Source organism: Vombatus ursinus, unplaced genomic scaffold, assembly GCF_900497805.2.
Source record: "Vombatus ursinus unplaced genomic scaffold, bare-nosed wombat genome assembly UNPS02014832.1, whole genome shotgun sequence".
Classification (NCBI taxonomy): Eukaryota; Metazoa; Chordata; class Mammalia; order Diprotodontia; family Vombatidae; genus Vombatus; species Vombatus ursinus.
The window spans coordinates 59,872,496-59,899,387 of NW_020954610.1; the positions used below are offsets into that span (position 1 = coordinate 59,872,496).

Here is a 26,892-nt window from a genome sequence, read left to right on the forward strand (position 1 = left end):
CTAGACTTAATATTCTCTGAGGTTGGTTAGTAGGTCCTCACAGTTTGCATTGGATGTCTAGCTCTCTACCAGTGACTTTGCTGTTAGCTTTTTAAGTCTTGTTCACGTTTCCTTTTAAAAAACAAACAAACTGGGACAGCGAGGTGGATAGAGCACAGGCCCTGAAGTCAGGAGGACGTGAGTTCAAATCCAGTCTCAGACTAGACATTTGACACTTAACTAGCAGTGTGACCCTGGGCAAGTCACTTAACCCCAATTGCCTAAAAAAAACCAAAAAATAAAAAACAAACAAACCAATCTTTTGTTTTTATATCCCTATCATCTTGAAACAGATATGACTGGATGGGCTTTTAAGATTACTTCCAGCCCTAGTTCTGTGATGCTATGATACCTCTCCCCTTTCCTTCCTAGAAACCCATCTCTCATATTAATGAATGAAAAAGAAAAAAAGAGAAAACAAAGGCAGTTCAACAAAGCTAACATGTCAGCTGAATCTGACAGTATAAACACTGTTTTGCATCTACGGGCCCTCAACCATGGCAAAGAAGGGAGCAGGGAAGGGAACATTTTCTCTTCTCTTCTTTCAGGTCAAGCTTGATTATTGTGATTGCACAGTGTGCAGTTGGGATTTGGGGTTCTTTCCACTTGTAGTCTTTTGTGGTCATTGTGTATGTTCTTTCCCTGGTTTTGCTTACTTCACTCTTCATCCCTTCTTATAAGTCTTCCCATGTTTCTCTGTAATCATCATATTTATCACTTTTGAGGTTGAAGCAATACTCTGTTCCCTTCATTGCCATAGTTTGTTTTGTTCTTTGCCATCGGATGGGTGTCTAGTTTGTCTCCAGTTATTTGCTACTACAAAAAAAGAAGTGCTGCTGTAAGTATTTTGGCATATGAAGGGTCTTTCTGTCTTTGACCCCTTTGGCATATATGCCCAGGAGGATGGGCTCTCTGAGTCAAAAAGTTTAGACATTTTAGTCGCTTGCTAAGCATAACTTGAAAGTTTTTTTTCTTTCTTATAACTAGGCTTCATGCATTTGGGAGGCCTACGCACTGCCTTATACAACTACATCTTTGCCAGGAAATACAAAGGGAGTTTCATCTTAAGGTTGGAAGACACAGATCAAACCCGCTTGGTGCCTGGGGCTGCTGAGAACATCGAGGACATGTTGGAGTGGGCTGGTATGCCCTGGGGTAGTATAGACAACTTCCTCTAGAGCCCAGTAATAAAAGTTTTCTTTTCCAAGGAAGAACTGTAGTAACCATCTGTGAAGCAGGCTTCCACCCATACCATTTGGAGAAGTAAAAGAGGCCGCAGGAGGTCTTCTTGACAGCTGTGATTTAAAGATAAATAACTTCACAGTCACTGTGAGGAAAAAGTGAGGGGGATGATAGATATGTTGGTGTGCTGGAGAAGGTCCTTAGGTTAGCAGATACCTCTCTTTAGAAAGGGAATGAAGGAAAGATCTGAAAGGCTTCCCAAGTATTCAACTCTGGAGAGATCTCTGGCTCTGCTGTTCATTCCCTGAGATCTAGAGAAGTTTCCAAAGTTACTCATTTCTTCTCCCAGGTATTCTGCTGACGGGGAAAGAGAGGGACAGAGATTGAGCAGGTGAAGGGAAGGGCCTTCTGGAAGAGCTGCCCCAGTGGATTGAGTCTGATGCTCTTGGCTGTGGGAGATACCTTCAGTTTCTGGTCATGGAAATGACAGTGCAGTGAGAGGATTATGATAGGGAGGAATCAGAGACATCAGTGTTGTGAAAAAGAGTAGATTTGACCATATAGGAATTTCCATTTAATTTACAGCTTATTTGGGACTCTACGTGTTCTGCCTTTTCTTTTCTTTTCAGGCATGTTCTGTCTCTCAGCTACATGGTCAACCCTGTGAAGGCAGGAAGTTTTCTTATATTTCTTTATATTCCCAGCATCCTACGATATTGGGGAATGTTTGTTGATGTCTGTATGAATTTTTTCTCTGGGACAAAAGAGAGGCAGGCTATAGTTGGGGAGGTGTGTTGTGCTCTCGATTTCCCCCAATGGGCTTTCATTCCTGGCCCTTTGGGTGGCTTCCTGCAGGACTGGGCGTTTACAGGGCAGTGCTGACTTTCCTACTCCCTGTTCTCCAGGCATTCCTCCTGATGAAAGCCCTCGGCGGGGAGGTCCTGTCGGCCCCTACCAGCAGTCTCAGCGCCTCGAGCTATACGCCCAAGCCACTGAAGCACTGTTGCAGACTGGAGCTGCTTACTATTGCTTCTGTACCCCACAGCGCCTGGAGCTGCTGAAAAAAGAGGCCCTAAGGAACCATCAGACTCCCCGGTAAAACACATGTCCTTGAGAATTGACCCAGAAGTATCTGATACTTTGTCAGTTGGCTCTCATAGTTTGGCATTTTTATTGCTATGTTTCTTTTTAAAATAGATTTTATTTAGCTGTGTGACTCTGGGTAAGTCACTTAACCCCAATCGTCTCACAAAAAAAAAATAGATTTTATTTTGTGGTATCTTTTGTTTTTACGTCACCTTCTCCATTCTTTCCTTTCCCATCCCATAGAACTATTATTTATAACAGAATTTTTTTTTAAAGAGGAAGAAAAGAAAAATTTTTTTTAGGAAAACCAATCAACACATCAAAAAAAAAAAAATCTGATAGTACATACCTTTGTAAACCCACCTTTACAAAGGAAGGGTGGGGATGGAGGATATGGGGCAGTGGCAGGATATCTTTCCATCTCTCCTCTTTGGGACCAAGCATGCCCTTTATAATTTTGCAACATTCTGTTTTGATTGTTTTCTGGTTCTTTCCTTTTCTGTGATTGTAGTCATTGTATAGTATGTTTCCAGATCCCATTTCTGTGTTTTCTTATGACATATAACCTAGCCTAGTCTAGCTGATGTTGATCAGCTCAAGCTCCGCTAAGGCATCCTGGGTTTGTGGGTTCCTGGACTGAGAATATTTTCTGTGAAATTTCAATAGGTATGACAATCGGTGCCGGCTCTTGAGTCCTGAGCGTGTGGCCAGGAAATTGGCAGAGGGTGCCAAGCCAATTGTCCGCTTCCGTCTGGAGGAGGGAGCTGAGACTTTCCAGGACCTGGTACATGGCTGGAACCGGCACGAAGTGGCCAGTGTTGAGGGTGACCCTGTGATCCTGAAGAGTGATGGTTTCCCCACCTATCACCTGGCCTGTGTGGTGGATGACCATCATATGGGCATCAGCCATGTTCTTCGAGGCAGTGAGTGGCTTGTCTCTACTGCCAAACATCTCCTTTTATACAAGGCCCTGGGTTGGGAGCCACCCCACTTTGCCCATTTGCCTCTGCTTCTCAATAAGGATGGCAGCAAGTTGTCCAAGCGGCAAGGGGACATCTTTCTGGAACACTTCGCTTCAGCTGGCTTTCTCCCAGAGACTTTGTTAGACATCATCACCAATTATGGCTCAGGGTTTGCAGGTACTGTAGCGATGGGAGGCGGGGGAGGCAGGACCTTTCTAAGAGTTTGAGAGGCCCCTGGCATTGCTCCTTGAAGAGCCTTAATTACTAAGAGCCTGGCCTGAATTCTTGGCTGGGGCTATGAATGGGAACCAATAGGAAAAGCTGGATAAGAAGCATTCTCATTCATTCTGAGCAGTCTGGTCTGTTTTGGGAATCAACCTACAATATAGAAAGGAAAAGGAGCCTGACTGCTTAGGAGGAGTGTGTAACCCTGACAGGCCTGACTGATTTGCAGGGAACCAGATGGGGAGGACGCTGCCAGAGTTGATAGAACAGTTTGACTTAACTGGGGTCAGCACCCATTCAGCCCTGCTGGATCTGGAGAAACTTCCTGAATTCAACAGGTGGGTCCTATAGACTAGATCTGTTTTGGGGGCTGTACTGGAGGACAGCTCTTCCTCAAAGAAGAGCTCCTTTATTCGCCAGGTCATTTTTGTTATTCTAATTGCTGGCTGGCTTTGTGTTTGGGCCAGACCTCAGGATGATGAGATTTATTTATTTTAAGATTTAAATATATTTTCAATTAACAAGCATTTGTTTTCTGTCCTTCCCACTTAGCCCATTGGGTGGGGGAGAACCCTTATAACAAATATATGTATCCAAGCAAAACACATTCCTGCATTGACTACATTGCAAACTGCATCTCATTTGATCAGATTTACGTAAGGACCCAAGAATCTCACTTCTGTTGTTGTTGTTAGTTTTTTCCCAGCTAGTTCATGAACACTATAATTTACCTATTTTGAATTTTGTTTATTGAATCTTTCAAATAGTACCTTTCCACTGAAGACCTGGGTACAAGCACGATATAGATGTTTGTTAAATTATTTAGATGAATTGGCAATAACAGTGAAAGTATCAGCAGGATGCTGTGCATTCTTTTTTTTTTTTTTTTTTGTGAGGCAATTGGGGTGACTTGCTCAGAGTCAAACAGCTAATAAGTGTTATGTGTCTGAGGCCGGATTTGAACTCAGGTCTTCCTGACTCTAGGACTGGTACTCTATCCACTGCGCCACCTAGCTGTCCCCTGTGTATTCTTTATTGCGTGACTATTAGAACAGGCTGCTTTCAGAAGGGCAATAGTCCCTGAACATTAAGAAGTGGGACTCTGGGCTTTCCTTCTCTTCCGGGGTCTTTCTTGCCTTTTCTTGTTATTGCTGCTAAATCACAAGAAGGCTGGGTCTTGTTTAGCCTAGGTACTAGAGGAAGGTGAAGCATGATGAGTTGGAGTTGTGGGGTTCCAAAGCTATTCTGGGAGGAGGGAAAATAATTCTTGGGAGGAAACAAGGATGATATTTGACAAAGCCATTATACGCTTGCCAATGAGACTTAGGGCTCCCAGCTCCCAGTTGCATGTTATAATATTGCTTATTCATAAAGAGGCCTCGATCTCCACGACGCTTCTGTCATTTTGAGTCACAAAAATCCTTGTTCTCGACCTTACCCCTAAGGGGTAAGGACCAAGGATTCACCATATTCTAGGAGACAAAAAACCAGAAACCCTAAATTCTAGTTATACTTACTTGAAAATGTTACTTTATTATATATGATCCTTATTTTTCCATCTGTAAAAAGAAAAGAAACTCCTTTCTCCTCCCTTGGATGGGGAGGGATAATTTGGTACCCCAGATTAATTTTTTTTTTCATTCTGTAGTCTTTTCCACTCCTGGTGTGGGAGCATGGACACTTCCCTGTATGCTGGTAGGCTTCTTCTCTTCCTCCCGTCTTCTCTTGTCTCCACTTCCTTCCACCTGTACATCCCCTTCCTCTTCCTGGAGCAGATCCATAACTTCCACTCTCCTGTAGGCTGCATTTGATTCGATTGTTGAATGACAAGGCTCAGAGGCTCCCGCTTGTGAAGAAGCTTCAGGCCATGGTGGAGGAGGTGTATGGAAAGCAGCTGGAGGACAGGGACATCCTCAGTGAGGACTACGTAGAGAGGATCCTTTTGCTGGGACAGGTATGTACAGGAGTACATTTGTAGGGACTCAGGTTAGATTGGGTGTCACCGTGGATGATACAGTCCTTCCCCTTCCTCTTCATTGTGCCCCAAGGCAATACAGAGAAGCACAGGGCCATTCTTCTTTGAGCACCCCTCCCTGCCCACCCTGCCCAGATTTCCTTGGAGAACCCCTTCTGAGTTTTCTCTCTGATAGTTCTGTAATTGCCTCTTTGCAATCCCTTTCTTAATAGGGGCGCATCAGTCGTTTGCAGGACTTGGTCTCACCAGCATATTCCTATGTATGGACTCGCCCAGCTGTGGCCCGAGCACAGCTGCAGACCATCTCAGGAGAAGTGGATGTGATTGCTAAGCTTGTCCTGGGGTGAGTGCCCACCTTAGCCCCCATGCATTTATTTTTCTCCTTTGTCCCTAGTTTTGCAACTTAGAACAGCCATCCACACATCATGCAAATGGTGAAGCTCAGAGGGACAGGTTAATAAAGTGGCTTTATTCGTCTTGAGGAGGGCACAGGCTGAACTTAACTTATCCAGGATACCTCTGAATATCTGCATATATTTGGGACATACAGGAAATAGAATAATTCTTTTTTTTTTTTGGCTAGGCAACAGGGTTAAGTGACTTGCCCAGGGTCACACAGCTAGTAAGTGTTATGTGTCTGAGGTCAGATTTGAACTCAGGTGCTCCTGAATCCAGGGCTGGTGCTCTATCCACTGCGCCATCTAGTTGCCCCCTAGAATAATTCTTGTGTTCCAGTTGGAGGCATTAAGTTCAATGTTAGTGGCTTGTTCAAGGTTAGTGAAAGGGTATTCACTAGAGACCAGGCCTACTGACTCCTAAACCAGTGCTGATCACTGATCTCTATCATGTAGTTGTATTTCAGAGGCTTTCTGTGACTTCTGCTCAGGCCAGACTTAGTGAACACAAAATTGTCCAAAACCAGGAAGCTCTCTAGAAGTTCCTTCTGTCCCCTTTCTATTTTCTAGCCTCATCTAGCATGTCCCAAACTCTATTTGTGACTGGCTGATGGTCAAGTGTCTCCTAGAGAAATGGCAACACAATTTCATTTTTTGTCTTTGGAGGGGGAAGGAAGAGAGAGGGAGATAGATAGAGATTGGTGAATTGATTAGGCCTGGCCCATGGGAGAAGTTGCTTAAGTAATAGTTCTTGAATTGAATTAAAGACTTAGGGCAGGGGTGGGGAACCTGTGGCCTTCTAGATATTTGGGTGCAGTCTTTTGACTGAGTCTAAGTTTTACCATACAAATCTTTTATCTAGGGGATTTGTTCAGTCTAGTTTGGAAGCCCTATCTTGCCCTTGGGAGAATCATTTAATGGCTGGCTCATAGAATCCAAGCTTAATTTAAGAGGTAGAAGGAATGTTAGAGGTCACCCCATCTACCCCCTCGTTTTATATGTAAGAAAACTGAGGCACAGAAAGTTGAAGTGATTTGCCTGTGGTCATCCAGCTAGTTAGCTAATGAATTAAGAGTGGGAATTAGGGTTAAGTCTCTTAATTTGTAGTCAGGTGTTCAAATCAGGTCAACCAGCATTTATTGAGTACTTACTCTTTGCCAGGAATTGTGCTAAGCACTAGGCACAAGAAGAATTCAATACACAAACTACTAAATGCAATCAGGAAGTATATATGTGGTAAATTGGAGGTAATCTGAGGAGGGAGGCACTAGCCCTAAGAAGGGCTGGACAAAGGCTCCTTGCAGAAGGTAGGATTTTAAGTGAAACTTGAAGGAAGCCAGAAGGCAGGGATGATGAGGAACAGTCAGTGAAAATGCATTGATTCAGGAGTTGGAGTGTTTGTGCAAGAAATGACAAGGAGGCCAGTGTCACCAGATCACAGGGTGCATAAAGGAGAGTAAAATGCAGAAAGACCAGAGAGCACAGGATATAAGGGATTTTAAAAGGCAAAGATAGAATTTTATATTTTATTCTGGAGGTAATAGCAAGTCACTGGAGTTTATTGAATAGGAGAGTGACATGGTTATGTGTGTGGTTTGTCCTTCATTCTTGAAGAGGAACAGGACATCTGGAAGATGATGTCATGCCTTGCAATTGACTTGGATTAAAGTGAGGGAGGGCTGTGCAAAGTCACCAGGCTCATTTTCTCCTCCAGAGCAATTTGGGTCCAGTGGCCAGATATAGATCAGGACAACTGGAGATGGCCCCTACATAGTTATATCCGTGCTTCAGGAAAATCCATTTGATAGCTGACTGGACAGTGGGCTGGAGCGGGGAGAAACTTGAGGTAGAAGAGAAGGCTATTGTAATAGTTCAGGAGTGAGGGTCCTGCACCAAGGTGGTAGCTGTGTCCAGAGAGAAGGGGGGAGATATGAGAAGTGGCAACTGATTGAATGTAAGGGTGGTCAGAGTGAGGAGTCAAGGGATGGCACCTAGGGTGTGAGCTAGGAAGGGTGGTGGTACTTTCAACAGTAATAAGGAGTTTAGGAAGAGGGGAGGGGTTTGGGAGGAAAGATAATGAGTTCAGTTTTGAATTTGTTGGTTTAATTAAGATATCTATGGGACATCCAGTTTAAGATGACCAGTGGGCAGTTGGAGACGTGAGACTTAGAGATCAGGAGAGAAGTTAGAGCATGTCTTAGAATGGTCTACATAGAAATGATAGTTGAATCCATGGAAGCCAATTAGATTACTGAGCAAAATGGCATAGAGAGAGAAGAGAAGAGGACCCAGGACAGAGGCTTAGTGCACACTCATGGTTAGTAGTTGTGATTTGGATGAAAGTTCCAACAAAGGAGATTGAGAAGGAGCCAGAAAGTTAGGAAGAGAACCAGGAGAGAGTGAAAACCTAGACAGAAGAGAGTATGAAGGAGAAGAGGGTGATCAGCAGTGTTAAAGGCTACAGCGAGATAGAAAAGAATGAAGATCGAGAAAAGGTCATTAGATTAGTCAATTAAGAGATCACAGATAACTGTGGAGAGATCAGTTTCAGTTGAATCATGAGGTTGGAAGCCAGATTGCAGAGAGTTAAGAAGAGAGTGAGAGGGAAGGAAGTAAAGGCATTGACTGTCAGTGGCCTTCTCAAGTTGTTTAGCCAGGAAAGCGAGGAGGGTTATGGGAAGATAGCTATTACCAGAGGAGACCTTGTGATGAATTACCATTGCCATCTTTGCTGACTTTTGGTTAGTCTCTGCTTCAAGTAATTCACCAGAAGCCCTAATCCTTTTGTCATCTAATTGACTCACTACTCTGCTCTGAAGCCGTTGCAATTTTCTGACTTCCTGGTGGTGTTCCTTTTTATTTCCACTTGCCTGCATAGAAATGGACTCTTTTTCTTCTCTTTGGTCACCCTGTAGTCTAGTGTTTCCTACTTTTGGAAGACTAAAAATTCACAGGAGATTGTCTTTTCCTGGGTCATTCTTCTGGAAAATTTTTCATACTTAACCAGATTGGATTATATCATAGTATGTTTCTTCTTAAAGTAGCTTTAAAGCTTGATAGTTACCATATTCTACACTGTTGTTGAATGAGAGCCTTCTGGGAAATTCCCTCCCACTTTGCATTCCTTCCTTTGGGCCCCTCTTTGAGGAGAATCCCGCAGAAGTCTATGGGAGATCTAATGAATCAGTTGGGCTTCTTCTAGGTTGTTGGAAACACCCGGCATATCTCTCACTCAGGAGGTGCTGAACCAAGAGCTGAAAAGACTGTCAGAGAAAACAGAAGGTGTTGAGTATGTCAGAATGATGAAACTTCTCCGCATGGCACTCAGTGGACAGCAGGTCAGCTTGGCCGGCTTCTCTTCTGAATCCTTCCCCTGGGCACCCCCTAATCTTTTAAACTTCAAGTCCTGAGAAAGACTTAACCAAACCACAGAGTGGTCCCTCTCTAACTGTAATGGCAGGTGGAAGATGTCTCCTGAACATTTAGGGATCTGATCCCAGGATTTCTTCTTATTTTCAGCGAGGCCCAACTGTTGCAGAGATGATGGTGTCCTTGGGACCAAAGGAAGTTCGGGAACGGATACAGAGGGTTCTCTCAAGCTAGGGAGAAGATTCTCAGGGTGGATGGACAAGGACAGCTCGTGACCCACTTTCCTGGAAACTGCTACTGGGATATCAGGGCTGAAACTGGTGTTCAGGAAGTCCATGGTATTAATGTGAGACCAACATGGCTATAGCTACTGTGTGTTGATGGTTCCTCCAGGCTTACCCCTCTGACCATTTACTGGTCTAGGAAGATCCCACCCTATCATCTTGTTCCTTTCTTGGCTATAAAAAGGGGCTGCCTTTGGAACCCATCTTTCCATTTCCTTGTGTACCATATTATGTTCCAAGGGTTTAGGATTGGTTCTTGGTTCCTGGAATTAGATCCCATCTGAACATCTGACACTGTAGTAGACCTGAAGGCCTCAGACTGGACTCAGGATTTAATTGTCTGAGCTCTGACACGATCTGGTCTTGTGGCCCTGTCCTCAGCCCTGGTTTGGATTTTTAACCATAAAGGATGAATAAGTCTAGTAAGTCTCCAGAGTGAGTAAAGTGGCCCAGGCTTAACTAGGTGGGATCTTGGAGGATTTCCCACCAGGGCTAGGGAAGGCAAGACTGAAAGGACCCTGGGATCTATTAGGACAGTGTTTTCTGCTTTATTGCCTGAGCACTCTGAGTCTAGCATCAGGGAGTATTTTCCAGACAGAGATGGAATGCTTTCCAAACCGTTGGAGTAGAATTATTCCTTCTGAAGTCCTTTATCTACTCAAAGACTCCCCTTATCCCTTGTCATTCTTCTCTTCTAATTTGGGGGGGGGGAAAGAGAATATAATGGGGAGGTTAAAAAATTATCATTTTTATCAATACCTTTGTTTTCACTTCACATTTATTTCTGAATATATCCCTCCCTTTACTCTTACCATGAACCATCTCTTTGAACAAGATCTTTTTTTAAAAGAGAAAAAAAGTAGTTCAATAAAACTGATCATATTTGACAATATATGTAATACTTTACATCCATAGTCCTGCTTCCTTATTCCCTCCAAGAAGAGAGGGAGGTATAGTTTCTCAATTCTTTTCCAGACCAAGCTTAGTTATAATTGTGCAGTGTTAGAAAGAGATTTTTTATACTCTGTTCCTACGTGACAACTAATAATAAAAATCCTCGGAAAGTCCCAGAAGGGGACTTTCAGATACTTCAGAGACAGAGGATCTAGGGAAGTTGCATGTCAGAAGCAATAGGTAACTGTCATTGGGGACGCATAGCAGGGAAGCCACTTCTTGGGGCCAGCAGAAAGAAAGAAAGGATGAGTTGGGACTGAGATATAGTCTGAGGTATGATACCAAGAGGAGGTCCCATACCCTGAGCATCCTTTCTCTCACAATATCCCATCTTCCCCCTCTTGCTGCTTTCATATGTCGTACCCTAGAGCACGGGTTCTTAACCTGGGGTCTGTGAACTTGTTTTTTTTTTCTTTTCCCCCCCTCTCTTTTTTTTAAAAATTAATTTATTTTGAATTATCAACAATCACTTCCATAAGCTTTTGAGTTTTAAATTTTTCACCCCCTCCCTTCTCACCTCCTTCCTGCAATCTGATATAGGCTATACATATACATTCCTATTAAACATATTTTGTGAACTTGTTTTTTAAAAAATATTTTGGGGGCAGCTAGGTGGTGCAATGAATAGAGCTCTGGCCTTGGAGTCAGGAGGACCTGAGTTCAAATCCAGTTTCAGAGACTTGACACTTACTAGCTGTGTGACCCTGGGCAAGTCATTTAACCCGGATTGCCTCACCAAAAAGAAAAAAAAAATTGGTAACTATTTCAGTATACTTGGTTTTCTTTGTAATCGTTTATATTTTATTTTAGGAATTTAAAGGCATTAATCAGAGCAGTTCATAGACTTTAGCAGACTGTCAAATGTGTTCATGATACAAAAAAATGTTAAGAACTGACCTAGAGTCATCAACCTTGTCCTTCAGCCCCTACCCATCTTACCCGTGCTCCTGACAGTTCTCCCGCCATGTAGGACCTATTGCTCCAGTAGCACCTGTCATTTAGATGTAGTGGAGTGCCCATTTCCAATTCCAAAGCATGTTCCACTCAGAATTCTGTTTACTGAAAGGTACCAAGGCACCTCCCTCATAGGAGGGAATGATTGGTTGTCCTCCATGATGCTATCCTCAAAAACCCCAAAGCCTTTGGCTCAAGCACCAGCTTGGGCCAATGTCTTTTGGATGTAGTCTGTGATGATTCCTAGATGTCTTTCTCGAGTTTTCAATTGATTTATGTAAGTTGAGAACATTTTTGCCTTGTCCTGTGGTTGTCCACACTGAAGTTCACCTGCTGTTTTTCTGTTCCCTCTTGAAGCCCCATAATACATTCCTGCCATTTATTTTCCATCTGCCTGGTGTAAAAGCTGTATTTTATTTGCATACTTGGATATTTCACTATGCATTCTCTCCTCTTGGACATTCACAAAATTAAAACTGGGCCTACCTCATACTTGGGAGATCCCCACCCTTTACGTTCCCCATATATTCTCTGCTGACTCCAGCCCTTTTTTTTTTTTCTAGATTATATGCTTTTTTTTTTTCCTTTTTTTGGCTAGGTAATGGGGTTAAGTGACTTGCCCAGGGTCACCCAGCTAGTAAATGTCAAGTGTCTGAGGCTAAACTTGAACTCAGGTCCTCCTGACTCCAGGGCTGGTACTCTGTATACTGCACCACCTAGCTGGCCCTCCCCCCCTCCCCACTCCTTACTCTTAAAGAAAAAAAACTGGCCCCCTGGTGATTTCAGTTAGTAACTAGTCTTTAGTGTAGAACTTTATCAGAGACTTTTTTTTAAAGAGTCATCAAAGGAGAATTATGTCCACTGTATTTCCAGTAGCCATCTGCATATTTATTCCTGGAACTCCCCTTCTCCTTCCCCCACCAGAAGAACTCCAGTAGACTATTTAGGCATGTTTTCCCCTTATAGAAACTATGTTGCCTGTTCTAATTGTCTAAATGTTCTGTAGTTAAAACCTTTATTAGAGATTCTACCAGTTTTTGAGGAATGAAAATGAGACTGGAATCTGTAGTTTCCAGGGCAAACCTGAAAGGACCCCTCCTCCAGGGTAGAGGCAACACAGATGATGCAGCAGGCCTCTGGGATGGTAACCATGTTATAGCTATAGGTTATCTACCATGGCCAGCAGTTCCCTTTTGTCCTTGAGTTCTAGCAAAACTCTAGAGTGGACACCATCCAGTCTAGGGAACTTATTTACTATTAGTTTGAAGATTTTAAAAAAAATCCAGGGCTGGAAAAGGCTTTAGATATCATCTGATTTAATCTTACCTTACAGGAAGGGTGTATGGGATGTTCAGGGAGGACTAGTACTTTTGGTGTGAGGGCTTGCTGACCCCTTTTCAGGCCTGCTCATTCACTTCTCGTGTCCAGGCAGTCACCTGACTCTCAACTGTGGCTTCTGGGAGCTATAGCATTGCACAGTGGTCACACCTCAGTAAAATCATCTTGGCAGAAGGGCTGAACCAGGTCGAAGGTAACCAGCAGGCCTCAAACCGATAGTGAAGACTTTCCCCAGTGGAATGGGCAGATGAGGCCACGAAGGTGGTTGAAGCAGGCGCTATGGAATAGTTGGAGCTTGGTCAGACATCGAAGACACCAAGGTCATCTGTGGCATCCCAGGCCATTGCCAGTAGTCCTGACTTTTGTCTTGCCACTGGACTCAGATGACTGGAAGATAGATTGAGGCTGACAACTTTATGCAACTCTGCCTCACTTAAATCCAATTCATTCATGAGTCAAGACATCACCCTGTGATGTCACTGGTCCTCTTCAAAAATGAAGGGGGAACAAGCGATGATCGAACTTAGCCCCAGAGAGGCTAATTGATAACATGCCCAGGGTCCCAAAAGAATGGGCAGATACAGAAAAAGAAGGCAAAAACCTTTAGGAAAAAGTTCTCCTCAATGACCTTTTCCCTGAAACCCTCCCAAAATTTGTGACTTTTTTTGCATGACTGAAATAGTTATGTTCATATATTTCCACCCAGCTCTCAAAAATTATTTCTAAAAACCTTATGCAGTTCTGAAAAAAAACTTTATGGGCCAGGACCACCAGGTTATATTTTTGTGGGTAGGAGAAGGGATATCAGTTCTTCTTAGCTTAAGCCCCTATCCAGAAACCTGGGAAAATTTTTCCACTAGGCTGACTAAAAAGTCAGCATCAACTTCCCATTTGCAAGTAAGCTGGCCACGACGTATCAGAAAACAGGAAAGGAAACACCTTCTATTCTCCACTTCCCAGTAAGCCCATTCCCCAAACATTCCACAGTGAGTTTCCAGATGTCACTTGGAATCCCACGGAAAAGTCTTTTCATCCTGGCTTCCTTCTTGAGTTGCTCCCATTGTGTGCACAGCAGAGCAGCACACACTTCCTCCTTGGAAGAATCGTAGATTCAGAGCTGCAAGGCACCTTAGAGTCTAGCCTCGCATTTCCAGGGGAAGAAACCAGACCAGAGTAGTGAAGTGACTTGCCACCCAACGTCATCCATGAAGTAAGGGCTCCACAGGCCCTCTGATTCCAAATCCAGCTTTCTTTTCACCACACCAGTGCTGCCTCTTCAGGCAGAGACTTGCCCAGAATCAGGATCCTGGTGCCATTGCCACCCTGTGATGATGTACACCTTTCTTTGGAGATTTTCCTCTCTCAGGTTTGTTTTTATCGGTGACACACCAGTCCTGGAGTCAGCAAGACTAAGTCAAATTTTGCTTCAAGACACATATTGGCTATGTGATCCTAGGCAAGTCACTTAAGTGCCTCAGTTTCCTCAACTGTGGAATGGGGATAATAATAGTACCTACCTCCCAAGGGGGTTGTGAGAACCAAATGAGATGATATGTGTAAAATGCTTTGTAAACCTTAAAGTGCTATATAAATGCTATTTATTATAATTGTTAATAATCTGTCCTTCACTGAATAGCCAAAATAATGCACTAGAAGCACACTTCTAACCATGTCACTACTCCTTCCCCATCCACCCCCAAAGTCTTCAGTGGTTCCTTTTTGTTATTCAGGCATGTCCCATTCTTTTTAACCCATTTGGGGTTTTCTTGGCAAAGATACAGGATTGGTTTCCCAGTTCCTTCTCCAGCTCATTTTACACGAGGAAACTGAGGCAAACAGGGTTAAGTGACTTGGCCAGGGTCACACAGCTAATAAATGTCTGAGACAGGATTTGAACTCAGGAAGATAACTTTTCCCGACCTCAGGCCAGGCACTCTATCCACTTCAACACCTAAGTACCCGTAAGTGACTCCTAATTGCCCCGCTGATAAAATATAGTGTCCTTAGTTGGGCCTTACACAATTGGCTCCAACTTAGTTTTTTCCATACTTATTTCATATTTCTTTCCTTTGCATAATCTGAGTTCTGGCCAAACTAGCCTACAAGCTGAATTCAACCCTTCATCTCTCATCTTAGTGTCTTCCCACAGGCCAGCTATCCCCCAAACCTGGATGACACCCCTTCCTCACCTCTGCCTTTTAGAATCCTTTCCTTCCTAAATCTCAGGTCTCACCACCTCCAAGAAGACTGTCCTAACTGCAGTTGTTGGTATTCTATCCTTCCTCAAATTAACATATTTGCTTACCTTTATTATGTTGTACATACGATTAGAATATAATATTGTTGAGGACAGGGATTTTATTTTATTTTTATCTTTGTATCTTCAGCTCATGGTTCAGTTCCTGGCACATAGTATAGGCACTTAATAAGTATAGGTTGGATTGAATAGCCTGGAGAAGAGACAGTATGGTCAGGACATGATTGGCTATCTTCAAGAATTTGAAGGGATGTCATGATGGAGGGGAGTAGGACTCATCTGTTTGAACCCAGAGAACAGGACCAGCAACAATGGATGAAAGTGGAACATTTTAGTTCAATGTTTGGAAAAATTTAATAACCATTAGAGCTGTCTCAAAATGGAGACTGTCTGTAAAACAGTGAGTCTCTTATTCCCAGAGGTGTTTAAACAAAAACTAGATGACTACTTATTGGGAATGTTGTATAGGATTTTCATTATGTAACGAGTTTTGGACTGGATAATCTCTATAGTCCCTTCTAATGTTGAGGAAATTCTAGAAGTTGTATTCAATAAAGTTTATTTAGAGGCTGCTACTTTGTGAGCTTGTGTTTTGTTTTATGTATTTAAAAATATTTTTCTGAAAAACCCACAGGCTTCAAAGGTTAAGAACCCTGACCTTAAGGGAAAAGTCATGCTGCCTCCAGCTCGTTTTTGAAGATGAATGCTTTCTTTATCTGTTTCACATTTTGGAAGGCACTAAATTTGGACCACTTTGTAACTGTTCAACTCTAGTGGCCCTTTCTTCTGTTCTCAGATTTTTATGGAATATAGAAACCAACTTGTTTTATATTGCCCAAAACTAAGATATTAGATTCTATAAAAGCTGAGTAGCCCCATTTATAACAAAAATTATTTCGAAAGATCTCTGATTTCATTGATGAGTGTGTACTCCCATTGCTGGTACTGATTACAACTATCTTACATGTCAGTAACTGGCTTGATCAGTGATGTAACCAAAAATTTACCAACTGGTGACCCGTGGAGTCTCTCTAAACTTAGCCAGGCTGATCCTTAGATGTTAGAAGTAGTCTAGGCCTGTATTAGAAGCAGAGGTGTAACTAGGAATCCTAGCACCTAGAGCAAATTCAATTTTGTGTTGGGAGAAGAAGTCTAAGGTTAACCACTTTGTGCGTCTGAGATAGACAGGAAAGAGGAAAACGAGAGGTTAAGGATGTTGAACAGGTTTGACTATATTTAATCTGAAAGTTGTGGATGGTTTTATTTTATAACTAGTTTGTTTTTGGTTTGGTTTGTTTGTTTTTTTCTTTCTGGTGAGGCAATTGGGGTTAAGTGACTTGCCCAGGGTCACACAGTTAGTAAATGTCAAGTATCTGAGGCTGAATTTGAACTCAGGTCCTCCTGACTCCAAGGCCAGAACTCTATCCACTGTACCACCCAGCTGCCCCAAGGTGGGTTGAACAAGGAGGCCAGGGTTTTGGAGTACAGAAGACTGATCTGAGGGCTGAATTAATTAGGCAGGAAGGGGACAGACAGGAAAGGACATAGGTAACTATAACAAGGATCTGAACAGTATGGAGTGAACTTTAAAGGAGGGTTTGGGAGCCTTTAAAATAACTACAGAGATCAAAACCTATGCTAACAGCTCCTAGCCATGTGTATCAGGAAGTGTGAAAGGAGCAGCTGGCCTTGGAAAGGGAATCCAGGAGAAAACTAGGTTCCATGGACACCAGAAGATGGCAAAACTCCATCTTTAAAAAAAAAAAAAGGATATACATCTATATTATTGATGTCTTTGTATATCAACATTTTTATTTGTAAAGCACTTAGAATGGTGCCTGGCATATAGTAGGGAACATTAGAAATGATTATTCCCTCCCTTTCTCCCCCATGAGCCTTCCCATATAAAAAAGGGAGAAAAAGTTAAGCAAAACTACCAAACACATTGTGCATGGATTTGACAGCTTATTCAGCATTCTAAGCCCATTTACCCCCACTTCTCCAAGTAAAGGAGACAAACCACAGCTTCTTTTTCAGTTGCCCCTTTTTATGGGATGGGGCAGTATGACTTTTGCTCTAAGGCGGGGTTCTTAACCTTTGAAGACTATGGGTTTTTCAGAAAACTCATAAATGCATAAAATAAAACACGTGATTACAAAGGACGCCAAAAGTGAGTGAAAATAAAGATGCAGCTTTTTTCCCCATACAAGTATATGGGCTCTCTGAAGTCTACGAAGAAAGGGGCCCCCAGATCCCTGGGTAAGAACTCTTGCCCTAGACTTCTTCGCTGTAAGTTAACCTGATACTCCGGTAGCAGAGCTTGAGGTTGAAATTGAAGTGGGCATTTCTAGCTAGCTCCGCAGCCTGGGTCGGCCTAACATTGGATAAGTGGCCCTACTGTGCACACCATACCATTCCTCATATTCTATGCAGCCCCATTCATAACTAATCGAGGGGACAGTGGATGGCAAGTTTGGCTTATGGGGCGGTACCAGCGCGCTGATCTCTCCTTTCTGGTGTCCGAGGGGAAGCCGCCGGCCCAGACTGATCCCAACTGAGTTTTTGCAGAAAGCCGATCTGGGAACTGGCGGGAGGGAGCTGGCCACGGGCCTCGGGGCCCACAGCGGAGGGGCCTGGACTGAGAGGTGGGAGGGGTTGGGGAGAAGAGGGAGGAGGAGGAGGAGGTGGAGGAGGGGATTCCCAGCCTGGGGGGAGGCTCACGTGTTCGGGTCCAGGACCCGTCACGCGCTGCCCGCCCCGGGGCTGCCGCGTCACCAAGTTCCTTAAAGCGCTGGGACAGCGGCGCCTACACCTGACGAAGCCGGGGAGCGCAGCTAGATGGCGGCGGCCGAGGGAGTCACGGGGCCCACGGGGATGGCAGCGCTGGAGCTGTGGCTCAGTGAGTACTGCGCGGGGACGGGGCGCGTCTGGAAGTCACACCCTCCGTCCCAGCTCCCCGCGGCGGGCGCGCAGTGCTGTGCCCCCGGACCTTGCTCGGTGCGTCCGACGCACGGAGCTGGCGCTCGTTAGGTGCGCCCGGTTTGGCGGATCGGGCAGAGCAGCCGGGCCGGGCAGGGCACGTAGGGCGGCCGAGCCCGAGCGAGCTCAGAGCCCCTTTCTCTCCGCCTTGGTTTGTTGCTACTGGTTGTGGGCTGGGAGGCGCCGCCCCGCCCCACTCCGCTCAGCTTCGGGGATCCCTAGGGCACTCAGGTGCTAGGAACTCGCAGACCCTGGCCTAGGAGGACGTGCCTGTGTCCCATGCCTGGCGTCCTGGGGTTCTCCCTCAATTGCCTCCCTGTAGCCCGGAGTTTGAATTGAGTTTTGCTTTTTTGGGCCTGGAATATCAATTCTGGGGCGGGGGTGGGGTGAAATGGGGTGTGCAAGCGGAAGGAAGGGAGAGCCCTGAGGATGCCGGGCTGCTGGGTCGAAGTCCCAGGGTTGTCTATTCAGTACCTATAGATACCAATACCTGTAGTGTTTAACAACTCTGGATATTCGTTCTGTAATTTGAATATCACTTTCAACATTTCCCCACCTCTTTTCAACCGCTTCCTGCTGCTTGGGGTGGGCCAGCTGAAGCCCAGAGGCTTTTGTGATGGCACTTGGTAAATTCCAAAGGAGAACCGTGGGGTCTAGAATTTTCCCTTGCTGGAATGACAGGTCTGGATATTTGGTTTAGAGGCCACGGAGCCCTGTGGAATTAGGGATAGTTTGGGGGCTACTCAGGCTCCATCTGTGACCTGAGGGTGTGTGGACCAAGGGAAGGTCAGGAGACCTCTAGTTTTTCAAACCTAAGTAACAGTTAGGCCCTTGATGGTAGTCAAATACCTGGAAAATAGACTTGTCTTGAAATAGTCTTGGAACTTTACCTTCAGTTAGGATATAGAGGAGGGAATTTTTTTTTAGGTACATGTTGGACTAGATGGGCACTGAGGACTCTTCTGATTCTGGAATTCTGTTATGGTTCAAATCATCTTCCCTCCAACTCCCCTTGCCCAAGGTCACAAACCTATTTGGCAGCAGAACTAGTACTAAAATATTGACTTCCTGATTCTTAACTATATGTTTTAATATTTTTCCTATTACACTGTGAAAGTTAAATGTCACCTCTTTCCCATAGCAATTACATTTAAACAGTTTTACAATTGGTGAATACCTCTCAGGCTTATTATTTTAAAACAAAACAAACCAGGAGTGATGAAAGTCTGAGCCCAGATGGAATGCAAGTATTCCTGGGATCAGTAAGCAGGCTAAACCCTCATTTTCTTCCTTGATTTCGCTTTCTTTCAATACTGGATTATAAGAGTCACCATATCCCAGAACTCACAGCTGATCCTGTGACCCTGAGGTAACCTTGAGTTGTCTGTCTTTGCCCTCTGTAGTACCAGCCTTAAGGAACCCATCTTACTTTCTTTCCACCCCTACCCCTTTCCTTCAAATCTTAACCTTCAGGCAGAAGTTATAGCTTGGTATGACTGGGAAGACAGACAGGAACTGCTTTATGCAACTTTATGCAGATACTGGATATGATATGGGTGTGTTGCTTAATAGCAGATACTGACTTTTTATCCTTCCAATTCTGAACCTCAGCCTCGGGATCTGGGCTTGATTGTTTCCTGCAAGAATCCCATTGGGTCTAACAAAATTGTGTAATCTTGGTACTTAAAATAATCTATTTATTATAGATCCTAGAGTAGAAAGGGATTTTATAGGGTCATCTTTAACTGATTACACCATTTTTGAAAAGTGGTTGTTGAGCAGTCACAGTGGCCCATGCCTGTGATCCCTGCTATTGGAATGAATGGATCACTTGAGCTACTGTGGGCCAAAGCTAACCAGGTGTCCTCATTTAGTCCAGTACCAAGATAGTGAGATCCTGGTAGCTAGTGGCCACCTCAGCCACCAGCTGGGAAGGATGAATTGACCCAAGTAGGAAATGGAGCCAGTCAGAGCTCCTGTGTTAATCAGTAGTAGCATCTGGCTCTTTGAGTGGTTGCTGTATGTTCAGCGTGGGTGAAATTAGAAGACCCAGTCTCTCCAAAAAAAAAAAAAGGTTATTAGGCTTTTGACTCACAATTATATTGTACTTTATTACAATTATATTGTACCTTACAATATAAGCCAGTTCATTTGAGGTTGATCCTCATCATAAAGAATTTTTTTTTTTTTGGTCTGAACCTGTGACTGCATAGATGTATCCATGTAGATGAAAACTGTTTCTGTAACCTCACATTTTAAATTTGCCTGGGTCAATTGAGAGGTTAAGTGCCTTGCCTAGAAAGTGTCAGAGGCTAAACTTGAACCATCCTTCCAGTGACTGACTCAGAAGTCGTCTTTCTATCCACTGTGGCTGCACTGGAGGACTCATTATCTTATCTGCCCATTTCATGTGGGTGCAACACTAATTCTAAGTAATTTCTTTCTTCCATTAAGCCAATCTCCATCCCTCTGACTTCCACCTCTCAGTCTCAATTGTGCCTCCTGAAGTCAAGGAAAACAAGTTTGATCTCTCTGTTGCTTGCCAAAGCAGCCAATAAGCATTTATTAAATTTGCATTATTTGGATTTTATACCTCTTACCCCTTAATCTCTGACTCCTTGTGAAATCCCTTCCTTTTTAGTAATGCTTCCAGAGCCTAGAGGATGAGATTCAGTATGTACATACTTTATTCAATCATGTCTGACTCTTTGTGACCCCATTTAGAGTTTTCTTGGCAAAGATACAGTTACTTCTCTAGCTCAGTTGACAGATGAGGAAACTGAGGCAAACAGGGTGAAATAACTTGTCCAGGGTCACACAGATAGTAAGTGTCTGAGGCCAGATTTGAACTCAGGAAAATGAGTTTTCTTGATTTCAGGCTTCACACTGTCCATCCACTATGCCACCTAGATCTCCACATACAAACTATGACAACTCATGTCCTTGTTGGGGAGTAGCAATGATAATACTAATAATTGACATTTATATGGTGCTTTGAGGTTTGTAAAGTGACTTATTATTGGCTCAATATGATCCTGTGTAGTTAAGTGCTTACAGATATTCTCATTTTATAGATGAGGTTGAAAAGAGATTGAAATCTGCTCAGGATTATTTACAGTTAATAAGTGTGTGAAATGAGATTTTAGCCCTTTTCTTGATTTTGTGAATGTTGCATTTTTAATGATGATTATTTGTATGTGAACTTTTATCTTAATCTCATATTGAAGTCTTATATTGGTGCGATACATTTACTGAATGCATACTTCTTGTTTGGTGGATTCATTGGTACCATACTTAGTTATGTGGACTATTCCCATGTTCTAGGAAGACTCTTCCCTCTCTCCAGAATATTTATCTTTGGACTCTCCACTATCTGGATCAAGTTAGCTTCCTTGTCCTCCAGTAGCTATTGTAATATGGCTTGACTTTGCTTGTGGAAGCTATGTGATCAAGCTCTTACTACTGGACACTGAGACACAAGCTCCTTCTTAAGCACCAGACACAAGCCTGGAGGATTGCCTGCTAGCCAAATAATCCTGTCATTTGAACACATCCTTGGGAGTGAGAGTTTAAATTTTCCAGCAACCCTGGATCACCACTGCCTGCCTCCTAAGGAAGAGTCTTAGTGGCAGATTGAGAGATCTGGTGTAGCTGTCCAGTGACCTTTGCCTCTTGGCTGTTCTATGGTACAAGACATTCTACTTCCTGACTCTTAGCATTTTCTGGCAGTGCCATAAATCCTAGTAAAAGAACCTTTAGGGAGGGAAACTGCCCCTCCACAGGGGCCCCTTGTGCGTCTGCACTTAGTTCTGCCCTGTCTGATCCTTAGCTGCCCCTCAGGACCTCTTGGCATCACATAACATTCTGATGGCTTCGGTGCACTACTCAGATCCATCTCTGTTACTGTCGTGGCAGGATGACTGAAACTAGGCTGTAATGGAGGTGGGTCTGCTTTGGCTCTCGTGCTTCCAAAACTCACCTCCAGGCAGAAATTACAAGTTGATTGGACTTGGGGGTGGTGGGTGGTGAGGAGAGCAACCAAGGCTGCTTGAGCAGCGGCAGTTAATGGCTATTGTAGATGAGGTTTGAGCCCCAAGGCCAAGGGAGGATGGGGCCAGAAACCCTTGCTGTCTGTTTTTATCAAGAACAAGTCCATATCAACTCCTGGAATCAGGTATGTGGGCCACCCCCCTACTTGCTATTTAGGCCTCCAGAATTCTCTTCTTTCTATGGCCATTTAAATGCTTGCTTCACCCTAGAATAATTGTCTGTATCTAAAGGAAATAAAATGAAGGAATCCCCAGGGGACTGGAGACTTAAGGGGATCCATCTTGGCCAATAATAAGCTTTACTTGATGTGAGGCACAGCTCTCTCTTTTTAAAAAAAATTCAAACAGACAGTGTTTTTGGTTTTCAGTTTGGATTCGCTTTTCTTGCTGAAGGTTTTGGAACTTGGTATGGTCTGTCACCTGCAGGTCTGAATTTCTCAAGTATTTTTTTTTTTTTTAACGGAAGTACCTTTTCCTGTGCTACTTCCTTCCTAGGCCCTTGGGGCCAATGCCATCAAAGGTGCACACTATTTTCTTCTTTCTGTTTCTTTTATAAGCTTTAACAGAGCAGATGTATTGGGTTAAAACTTTGCTCTTGTGCTACATCCATTACAGCCAGGATTACAGGTTCCTAGTTTTAGAGCTGGGAGGGACCTTAATGATACTTTAATCTAGACTCTGTCTTTAGTTCCCCTGCTCAATGAACTTTTTTTTTTATTTTGGTTAGGCAGTGGGGTTAAGTGACTTGCCCAGGGTCACGCAGCTATTTAGTGTTATCTGTTTGAGCTGGATTTGAATTGAGGTCTTCCTGAATCCAGGGCTGGTACTCTATCCACTGCGCCACCTTGCTGCCCCTCAATAAACTCTTGTGGCTCCCTATTGCCTAGGGATCTGATACAAAATTTTTTGTTTGTCATTCAAAGTTTTTTATAACTTAGTTCCCTTCTAACTTTCCAGTCCCCAACACACGGGTACTCTCCTGTCCAGTGACCTTTGCCTCTTGGCTGTTCTGTGAACAAGACAGTCTACTTCCTGACTTTTAGCATTTTTTTCTGGCTTTCCCCATGCTTGGTATGCTTTCCCTTCCTCATCTTCATCTACTGACTTCTCTGACTTCCTTTAAACCCATCCTGAAATCCCATCTTGTAGGAAGCCTTTTCCAATCTCTCTTAATTCTAGTGCCTTCCCTCCCTTATTTATTTCCCATTTATCGTGTATGTAGGTTGTTTATACTTATTTGCTTGTTGTCTGTCCCATTAAATTGTAAGTTCTTTGACAGCAGAGCCTTTTTTTTTTTCTTTTTTGCCTTTTTGTATATCCAGGGCTTAGCACAATGCCTGGCATGTGGTAAGCATTTAATAAATGTTTGCTGACTGACTTCCAGACTCTTCATTTTACAGATGAAGAAACTGAGGCCCAGTAGAAGAATGGAAGTGATTTACCCAAATGATATTAAGTGACAATGAGGATTTGAGTCTAAGTCCTCAGATTTCTCTAGCTATGGTGTATATGGTATAGCTTCTCCTCTTTCCCTTTTACATTTCCTTTTTAATGCTATTTTCACTAACAATGGATGAAATGAATTGTTTGGACTTGGGAGATTGGTATTCTAACCCCAAGTATCCATTGAGGGCTAAAGTGATTATTCTAAAAAACAAGTCTGACCTTGTCATCCCCTTACTCAGTAATTCCAGTATCTCATGATCTTTACAGGATTTTAAGATTTACAACTGAAGGGATTAAAAAAGATATTGTCTAATCCAATTCCTTCATTGTACAGATAAAGAAACTGGGGATAAAGTGATTTGCCCAAGGTCACATAGGTAGTAAGTAGCTGGGCTGGAATTTGAACCAAAATATTCTGACTCTGTTGTTGTTCAGTTGGGTCTGACTCTTTGTGACTCCATTTGCGTTTTACTTGGCAAAGATACTAGAGTGGTTTGCCATTTCCTTCTCCAGTTCAATTGACAGGTGAGGAAACTAAGGCAAACAGGGTGAAGTGATTTGCTCAGGATCATGTAGCTAATAAGTGTCTGAGGCCAGATTTGAACTCGGGAAGATTCCAAGCCCATCACTGTATTCCACTGCGCCAGATAGCAGCCCAGAAAGAGAGTATACATGTACATGTACACATACATATACATATTCATCTACATATACATATACAAGACTGAATCTATTTCCCTGTCTGAAAATACACACTGGCTCCTCACAGCCTACGTGGAAGCCTTGACCTTTGCCATTTCTGGCCTGGGTTGTTTCGCTCCTCCTTAAGCAGTCTAGTGCCCCCTCTTCTTCTTCCCTCACCCCCCATCATATTGATACCAATCCTAGTACAGGCACCTGACTGACTTTAGCCAATCTGCACAGAACTACTGAGCTAGCTTAAGGGATCAACCAACCTCAGCCTATCAGGTAGCAGGGATTACAGGGGTGTGCAGCAGTGTTCTTTCTACTGTATTGTTTTGATCGAAAAATATAGGAGTATGTGACATGATCTTTGCCATCAGGCATCTTGTAGCCAAGCTGGGGAGACAGAGAGCACTTAATGCTATACTGGTCTTAAAGACCATGGAGGCTTGTACGTGGGGGAACTGGTATGGGCTGAAATGACCTTTAAGGAAAGATAGGATTTGGATCGGCCAGGAAGAGGTTGGAAGGACAAGCCCCATTTACGTCTTGAACAAAATCTTGAAAGATTTTGCATGGTCTAATTGGCAGGTGTGTATTGGTTTATCTAGCGTTTATTAAGTACATACTGTGAGTTTGGTGCTGGGAGTATAATGAACGGAGAAAACCAGTCCCTTTCTGCCTTCTAGGAACTCACATTCTAAATGGGGGAGACCAAGGACTTACAAATGTGTATGCACTAGATATATTGAGTAGTGGAAAGATAATATGTCTGTAGGGGAGCAGGGAATACACACCTCCTGCAGACGATAGGATTTGAGCTGAGGTTCAAAGGATGTCTGGGAAGCCAGTTGGCAGAGGTAAGGAGGGAGAGCATTCCAACTGTGGGGGACTGCCCAGGAAAGTCAAGGGAAAAAGGTAAAGGAAGCGGAAAAAAAGTAAGTGTTTGGATGACAGAGTATGTGGAGGGGGGTAAATAGTAAGACCTTTGGAAACATAGGAAAGGTCAGGTTAAGAGGGGCTTGAAAAGGCAAGCAGGATTTTATATTTGATAACAGGAAACTACTGGAGTTTTTTGATTAAGGAGGTGAAATGAGTGGTTTTGTGCTTTAGGAAAATCTCTTTGACATCTATGTCAAGAATGGATTTGGAGTAGAGAGAGACTTGAGGCAGAGAACGACCAAAAGGCAATTAATTGTAATAATCCAGGCAGAAGGTGATGAGAGCTGCACCAGGGTGGTAATTGTGTGACCAAAGAAAAGGAGACCTATACAGGAGAGAACCTAGTAGAGTAATGGGAGAAAAGGCTGGAGAGATAGGTACCATATTGGATGTACATGATGGTATAGTTGATACATTAGGAGGTGGCTGCAAGCTCCAAATAGGATTTGTGGGCTAGGCCAGAAAAGGCCATTGTTTGGAAGCTAATTAGAGGTGAAAAATGTTTTGCATGGCTTCATATTTATAATGGGTATCATTCTCTTGCCCTCTCAGTGAGTGGGGGAGGGGGTAGAAGGAGAGAGAGAGAAGTTGGAACTGAAAACAAAAATTAAAAATAAATTTCAAAAATTAAAAAAGAAAGCTACTTAGAATCAATATAATGGATGATCTTACCTAAAAAAGTGTTAGACACTGTCACTATCAAAGCAGTCCCTAAGAGGAAGGTGAGCCCAGTTTGTCAATGTGTTGCTGATAAGATGCTAGATGCTGGAGAGCTCCTATCATTTAATCAATCCCAAATCTCATCAAAGAGACTTTCTAAAATGTCTTTGGAATCTTAAAAGAGCCAGAGAAAAACTCTTTTCAGCCTCTTTCTCTATCCTTCCCTTAGACCGTGCTGTATAAGCACTGTATTTGGTAGACACAACTATTTCTGATCACAAGAAAGATATTCATATAGTGAGTACAGGCTCTACCACTGCCCTGATGAAATATTTCATGGTACTTTTCTCCTCTCTTTTTCTTTTTAACACTACCCTAGATTTTAATTTTTGAAAAATTGGTATCTTTTCCAAATATATCCCTTTTTCCTGCTCTACCTACCTTCCCAACCAGAGGGCCATCCCCTCTAACAAAAAATAAAAAGGAAAGAAAAAAAATAGCTCAGCAAAATGAATATATCAACTAAGCTTGACAGATACACATCCATGGTTTACCACCTGTAAAGAAGGGAGGTGAATTTTTTCTTTAATTTTGGTCCCCCTTGGTCCTTTCAATTATACAACTTAAAATTGTTGTTGGTATTTCCGTTCACATTTTTATAGTCACTAAGTAAATGGGTTACTGGTTTTGCTTATTTCATATATCTTCCTGTATTTCTCTGTATTTTTATTCATAGTTTGTTATGAATGTGCAGTCATATTTCATTACATTTATGTCCCACAATTAATTTAGCCATGCACCAAATGATAGGTACTCACCTTGTTTCCAACTTATTGCTGTCACAAAAAGTGCTACTATTTATATTGAACATCTTTTCTTCTTATCTTTCACCTGCTTGGTGTATGTGCCTGGCAGTGGAATCTCTGGGGTCAAAAGATATTTGGTTACTTTCTTAGCCATGATTCCAAATTGCTTTCCACAATGGCTGGATCAATTCACCGCCTCGATGTTCTTTTTATTTTTTAATCTTTAAAATTTTTTTTCAATATTGACTTTTATAAGATTTTGAGTGCCATATTTTTTTCTCCCTCCCTTTTGCCCTCCCCAAGACA

General features: G+C 43.1%; 2 protein-coding genes across 2 annotated transcripts in view; both read left to right on the forward strand.

The window, feature by feature from the left end:
* Nucleotides 1-10,423, forward strand: part of EARS2 (glutamyl-tRNA synthetase 2, mitochondrial) — a 16,336-nt gene extending 5,913 nt beyond the window's left edge. The window contains 8 exon segments of the mRNA XM_027839271.1: nucleotides 1,027-1,182; nucleotides 2,127-2,316; nucleotides 2,974-3,446; nucleotides 3,724-3,832; nucleotides 5,295-5,448; nucleotides 5,682-5,812; nucleotides 9,067-9,202; nucleotides 9,384-10,423. Of these exon segments, the coding sequence (XP_027695072.1) occupies nucleotides 1,027-1,182; nucleotides 2,127-2,316; nucleotides 2,974-3,446; nucleotides 3,724-3,832; nucleotides 5,295-5,448; nucleotides 5,682-5,812; nucleotides 9,067-9,202; nucleotides 9,384-9,467 (1,433 nt within the window). The 3' untranslated portion in view covers nucleotides 9,468-10,423.
* Nucleotides 10,424-17,827: 7,404 nt separating this feature from the next.
* GGA2 (golgi associated, gamma adaptin ear containing, ARF binding protein 2) overlaps nucleotides 17,828-26,892 on the forward strand; it is a 35,207-nt gene continuing 26,142 nt past the window's right edge. The window contains exon 1 of the mRNA XM_027839263.1: nucleotides 17,828-17,919. Coding sequence (XP_027695064.1) covers nucleotides 17,859-17,919 — 61 coding nt within the window. The 5' untranslated portion in view covers nucleotides 17,828-17,858. The remainder of the gene's footprint in view (nucleotides 17,920-26,892) is intronic.